This window comes from Urtica dioica, chromosome 7 (genome assembly GCF_054948205.1).
Source record: "Urtica dioica subsp. dioica isolate 48M chromosome 7, U.dioica_male_clone48M_v1_H2, whole genome shotgun sequence".
Taxonomy (NCBI): Eukaryota; Viridiplantae; Streptophyta; class Magnoliopsida; order Rosales; family Urticaceae; genus Urtica; species Urtica dioica.
Genome location: NC_142762.1, coordinates 36,585,677 through 36,592,518, shown reverse-complemented (window position 1 = coordinate 36,592,518; position 6,842 = coordinate 36,585,677). Strand labels below are relative to the sequence as shown.

The 6,842-nt window shown below is 42.2% G+C and overlaps 1 protein-coding gene across 1 annotated transcript; it reads left to right on the top strand.

Moving 5' to 3' along the window:
- The first annotated feature begins 1,032 nt into the window (after positions 1–1,032).
- On the top strand, positions 1,033–6,405 carry LOC149391191 (Leucine-rich receptor-like protein kinase family protein). Its single transcript, XM_089620690.1, has 3 exons — positions 1,033–1,524; positions 2,303–4,964; positions 5,513–6,405. Exons 2-3 carry the CDS (start codon positions 2,414–2,416, stop codon positions 5,860–5,862), a joined length of 2,901 nt encoding a protein of 966 aa, XP_089476816.1. The 5' UTR covers positions 1,033–1,524; positions 2,303–2,413; the 3' UTR covers positions 5,863–6,405.
- The last annotated feature ends 437 nt before the right edge of the window (positions 6,406–6,842 follow it).

Below are 6,842 nucleotides of genomic sequence, written 5' to 3'. Positions count from 1 at the left end.
TAGCAGGTGCAACAACCGTATCTCACTTCTTTATTTGGTTCCACTGGTTGGATCGATTGTCCTACATTATTAATAAATCCCCAAAAAAATATATATAAATAAAAAACCTTACTATTAAATCACTACAAAAATTCCTTTAAAACAAATCATTTAAATTTTATTACAGGTCGATAAGACAATCTAAATCAATTTGAAAAAATAATTATATTTTTTTGGTACAAAAAATAAGTATGAGTATTTCACAACGGTTTCGAGATGCTCGGAGTTTACCTTGCGGTAAAGGTAGCAAGTTCTAGAAATTTATCGAATGTGTGGTTAAGAACGTAAATTTGCATAGAATTAAAACTGCAACCTATGATACATTAGCTATTTTTAAAATATATGTGAACATTGGCTAAATTACAATTTACACGTTTTAAGTGACCTATTTGGTTATATTTTTCATTAATAGACTTGGATTATTGAAACATAATAAAAAAAACATGAAGAATAAAATAATTTTGGAAGATCATAATAGCACCAAATTCTACGTTTATTTATTTATTTATTTTTCTAAATTATCAGTAAGATAGTATTTTTAATCCCAGCAATTAAATTCAGTATGCGAAGAATTTAAGGTTTAAACTCCCTTAATTGTTATGTAAATAAGAAAAAAACAAAGCCCTTCAGTGTTCCTCTAGTTTTTCATTTTTGTTTTTTGCAGGACAAATCTCGGGCCGTCAACTACTAAAAAACAGAGAAAAAGATCTAGTTGTCTAAAAAGAAGATTTTTTTACCATAGTAAAAAAATGAATAAGAGAGATATATGAAGTAAGAACGTTCATTTTAATTGAAATTTTTTAACAATCAGTTATAAAATTATCATTGAATATTTCATTTTAGTAGTAAATTCTTAACAATTTCTCATTTCTAGTTATATTTTTCCTGATAATATACCTCAAAATGATGCATCACGACACCATCACAATCACAGGCAAATAATGCAAAACCGTATATTTTGTTGCGTTGCGCTTTGTTTTTTTCACTGTTACCAAAGTGTGCAAGTAATTGTGGAATATTGATTCCAAAGTCCAAACGAAACCCACTCCGAAATAAATCCCTCAAATCCTTCTCATCACACGATCCGAAAAAGAGAAGAGAAAGGAAAACCGAACCAACTATTTCTTTGAAGCCTTTGTTGATCTCCGTGATCGACTCGAGAAGCCTGTGGATGTGCGTCTATGTCGGATATAGATGATTTTTATTAATTTGTTTCTAGAACATCATTGATATTTACCCTTCTTCTTCTTCTTCTCTTTTTTTTTTCCCCTTCTTCAACGCGAAGTCCAATGGTAATAAATTAATTCTCTGTTCTCGTTATTCGTGTCATTCTTTTTGGGCTTCGTTATCGGTCTCTATAGTCAACCAAAAGACCGAACATTTAAAGTCGACGACGATTCTCGTTTTCAGTCTCTTCTTCTTCTTCTTGTTCTTTATATAAGTCTCGGCTGTGACCATAAATGGAAACACGTCTTCAGTTTTCAGGTATTTCTTCTTCTTCTTCTTCTTCTTCTTCTTCTTCTTCTTAAGATGTTTAGTTAAACAGATAATAAAAAGGTGATTTGGTACCTGGGTAATAATTATTATGTACATGATAATAATTATTTCTTTACACTACAGTTTTGATTGTGTAAAGTTGAGGCAAAGTACACTTTTTTTTTTCTTCTTCTTTATTTCTACTTCTCATTCTTCTTCTTTTTCATTTCTTCTTCACTTCCTAGCATTTGTACACTTCTCACTTCCTTTGCACTTCAGGATTATTTTTCTTCTTCTTCAATCACTTTCCCTTTTGCTTAGTGAGCAAATATGCAATTAAGGACATATAATATGAGTGACTTTAAAGTAAGTGTGTATGTGCTAATAAATCATCTGATACTAACATAAACTGATGTTGAAATCCCACCCTAAGATCTCTGCATGCTTTTAGTGCTGTTTTAATTTGTAGGCATATCTAAACCATCATTACTCAATTAGCAAGTATAATATTCTAGTCATGATCCGTTAATTAATTTTTTATGGTAACGAAAATAATTTATTAGTCATCCAAGAAAAAGACGAAATCAGGGCATACAAGAGTTTTGGCTCTCTATAATCTAGTCTAGTCTCATTATCGCTATCGATTAGTTTATTCTGTCGTCGTTAACTAATTAATTGTTTATTCCTAGACCTTTTTTTTTTGAGTTTTTATTTATTAAATTGTAATCCCAATCCAAGCAACGGAAATGACTAACTTTGTTTTTGTTTTACTGTTTGTTTGTTTTAGAGCGGAGTAGCGAATTTGGCAATCAAGAAATAGCGTGACATTGGTTTGAAAGTTTTATCCAAATTCCGAATAAAAGAATCTACCATCTTTTACGATTTTGCCCCGTAATCGATGGCTAAAATTACATCACTGCCCCTCCGCTTCTCCACAAGCTTCGCTTTGATAACATTATTCTCTCTCATCGCCTTCCCGCCATTTTGGTGCCGTGCCCTAACGGTCGAGACGCAAGCCCTCCTCGAGTTCAAGAAACACCTGAAGGACCCTCACAACGCCCTCGCCACGTGGCGCGAATCGGTTGTCCCGTGCCGTTTCGCTGGAGTCACGTGCGACCCCGCCACCGGGAGGGTCGTCGGAATCTCTCTCGAGAGCAAGTCCCTCGCCGGCGAAATCTCTCCCTCTCTCTCCGCTCTCGAGAGCCTGACCGTCCTCTCTCTGCCAGCGAATCACATCTCCGGGAAATTGCCACCTCAGCTCGGAAACTGGACTAACCTGAGAGTACTGAACTTCACTGGAAATCGAATCACCGGTTCGATTCCCGATCTCTCGAGGTTAGTGAAATTGGAGTATCTCGACCTATCTTTCAATCGAATCTCCGGAGAATTTCCGGGCTGGATCGGTAATCTGACCCGCCTGATAGAGTTAGGGTTAGGGGTGAACGATTACGATGAGAGCGAGATTCCAGAGAGCCTCGGCGATCTGAAGCGCTTGACATGGCTGTTCTTTGCGAAATCCAATCTGACGGGAGATATTCCGGAATCCATCTACGGTCTCGCGGAGCTTCAGACTCTGGACATTTCAAGGAACAAGCTAACCGGGAGAATCTCTAACTCTATCTCTAATCTTCGGAATCTGAACAAGATTGAGCTTTACATGAACAACATGACCGGCGAAATCCCGGCTGGGCTAGCAGAGCTGAACCTCCTTCAGGAGATAGATCTCTCCAACAACAAGTTTCACGGGAGTTTGCCGCGGGCGATCGGGAATCTGAAGAATCTGACGATTTTTCATGTGTACTTCAACAATTTTTCGGGGGAAATTCCAGCGGGATTTGGAGATATGCAGAGATTGATGAGCTTTTCTCTGTACAGGAACCAATTCTCCGGCGAAATCCCGGCCAATTTTGGCCGGTTCGCGCCTCTTCAAGGCATTGACGTATCAGAGAATCTGTTTTCCGGCGGGTTTCCATATTTTCTGTGTCACAATAAGAAGCTCGAGTTCTTGCTCGCGGTGGAGAACAACTTCTCCGGCGAGTTTCCGAACTCTTATTCCGATTGCAAGACTCTCAAAAGATTCAGAATCAACCAGAATCTAATGTCGGGAAAAATCCCCGAAGGAGTTTGGGGACTTCCCGTCGCTCAGATGATCGATTTCGGCAACAACCGCTTCACCGGAGGAATATCTCCGCAGATTGGCCTCTCGACGAACCTCGCTCAGCTGATTCTCAGCAACAACAGCTTATCCGGCGACCTTCCGCCGGAGCTCGGTAACCTGACGAGCCTAGAAAAGATCGACCTGAGCGCCAACAACTTCACCGGAGAAATACCAAAACAGATCGGAGCTCTGAAGCATATCTCTTCGCTCCACCTCGAATACAACTCGTTGACCGGTCAAATACCGCCTGAGCTCGGCGATTGCGCTCGGCTCGTCGACCTCAACATCGCTCGGAACTCCTTGACCGGCGAAATCCCTATCACATTCTCGCAGATCGTCTCGCTGAACTCCCTGAACCTCTCCTCAAACAAACTCACCGGTCTAATCCCCCGCGATCTCGAGAAGCTCAAGCTCAGCTCCCTAGACTTGTCGGAGAACGCTCTCTCCGGGAAAGTACCGGCGGATCTCCTCACCGCCGGCGGCGACGTGGCGTTCAGAGGAAACCCCGGCCTCTGCATCGACTGGAGCACGAAATCCCTCAGAAACTCCGCGATCGAGGCCTGTGCAGCGAAATCCGGCCACGAAAGCATGCCTCGAAGCAGACAAGTCCTCTTCATCGCGTCCGCTTCGATTCTCATCGCGATCCTCTCGGGGCTCCTCTTCCTGAGCTACAGAAACTTCAAGAAGCACCAGAGACAAGACGCGATGGAGCGGATCGGCGGAGGAGAAGGAGAGAAGTGGAAGATGGCCTCGTTCCACAAGATCGAGATCGACGCCGAGGAGATCTGCGATCTCGACGAGAAGAGCCTCATCGGGAGCGGCGGGACCGGGAAGGTCTACCGGGTGGAGCTTCGCCAGGGTGGCACGGTGGCGGTGAAGCGGCTCTGGAACGGCGGCGAGGTGGCGGAGATGGAGATTCTCGGGAAAGTGAGGCACGTAAACGTGTTGAAGCTTTACGCGTGCTTGACCAGAGGCGGGTCGAGTTTCTTGGTGTTCGAGTACATGGCCAACGGGAACGTTTTCGGGGCTTTGCACAGAGAGGTCAAGCCGGGCGTACCGGAGCTTGACTGGGGCCGCAGGTACAGGATCGCCCTCGGGACCGCGCAGGCTATCGCGTACCTGCATCACGATTGCTCGCCACCTGTCATTCACCGGGACATCAAGTCGACCAATATTCTTCTCGACAACAACTACGAGCCCAAGGTCGCGGATTTCGGGGTTGCCAAGATGGTTCTCTGCAAAGGGTTCGATTTCAGCTCTGTTGTCGGGACTCATGGTTACATTGCCCCTGGTGAGCTTTTTTTATATATTTATTTATAATTCATAGTTATTTTAATCATCTTCATCTTTCTGATTTTAGGTATAATTTTGCTTGGAATCCTTAATACTGCGGCAGTACAATTTATATCTTTTAGGAACTGAAGATAGTCTTTTGCTGTGTCACAATAGTTTAGCTTCATTTAGGAAGTAAAAAGTTTTGTGCTACATTGCAACAAATCTAAATTATTTTTTATTTATAATTATTTTAATTATGATCACATTTCTGATTTTAGTTGTAATCTGGCTTGGAATCCTTAATCTTGTGGCAGTACAATTTATGATCACATTTCAGATTTTAGCTTCAATTAGGAAGATAAAAGCAATGTGTTACATTGCAACACTCTTTAATTTGCTTAAGATTTGACAAATTGAGTTAGGCTTGTAATTCCATGTTAAGGGCGGCTGCAATACTCTGTTTTTCTACGATCGCATAAAAAGTACACCGAGTTAGGCACCAAAAAACAGATGAATAAAAACTGTCAAAATCTTTATACAGAAATTAATTTTGATTTCTCGCAGAGGTGGCGTACACGATGAAGGTGACGGAGAAGTGCGACGTGTACAGCTTCGGGGTGGTGGCGATGGAGCTGGTGACGGGGCGGAGGGCGATAGGCGAGGAAGAGTACGGCGAAGGGAAAGACATGGTGTGTTGGGTCTCGACGCACCTGAGCTCGCGCGATGAGGTGGCGAAAGTGCTGGACGCCAGAGTGGCGGCCACGGAGAGAGAGCGCGACGAGATGATAAGGCTCCTGAGGATCGCCGTGGCATGCACCAACAAGCTCCCCACGCAACGCCCCGCCATGAGGGACGTCGTCAACATGATCCTCGACGCCCATCCCAAGCCCAGCGCCGTTAAGCCCCTTCTCTAGAGCCAGCCCCGCTTCTACTCCACCGGTTTACGTAGAAACGCAAAAGCTAAGATCTTGTTTTTGATCCAAAAAAAAAGGCAAAAGCTTGGATCTTGTAATATGACTTTGAGGGTTTTTTTTTGTGTTTTTGTTTTTGATGTATTGTGAATAAGTGTGTTTAGATGAAGGAACATGAGCTTTCTTTTTTGTTTTTATGTTTCTTCTCTTGGCCCGGATGTCCGTACTGTGGAGATTGTGAAACCATGGTGTTCCATGACGGTGTAGGACCAGATGGAATGGAATATATTCTGGCCCTGTCTTGGGACTTTTCGGATGGCGTTTGATAAGGAAGAGAGCGCACAATTAAGCGTGATTTGTTGTCTCGTTTAGAAGGCTCGCAAAGGTCCTAAGTTTAAACCACCATTTTCGAAATTGGTTCAGGCACGGGGTTGGGATGCGGATGAATGGAATTCAAAAATGAAATGTCATCGTCCTTGTCGCTTTTGTTGTAATCGAAATTGTCTCTGAAGTACAATGCCAATACAAGATGAGATTTTCCATTGAGATCATCTTCACAACATCGTCCATCATCGACCCGGCATTCCTGATGAACATAATTTATACGTGATTATAACTAGTTTCCGAGCTTGAATTTCACGCGTTCTCGAGTAAGTTTTGGTTTGTTTAATATGTTTTCTAGTGAATTAAAAGTTTGAGGGAATATTTTGGTGTCAAGGATGTAATCGAAGTAATTCAAGACGATTCAGACACGTTTGGACAATTTAGAATGAAACAAGAAACATGACATCCTATTCTGCACGATTTTGAGATTTTGAATTGAATATTTTGGATGATCCTGTTCTAGAATTGGATAGAGTTTTCTCTTGGATTTCCAACGCATGTTTATTTGCAAAAATCGGACATCGGAGCAAGAAGTTACGGCTAATTCAAAATCACTACGCAGTCGTCCAGTTTCATCGCGGTCCAAAAACGCCGTTTTA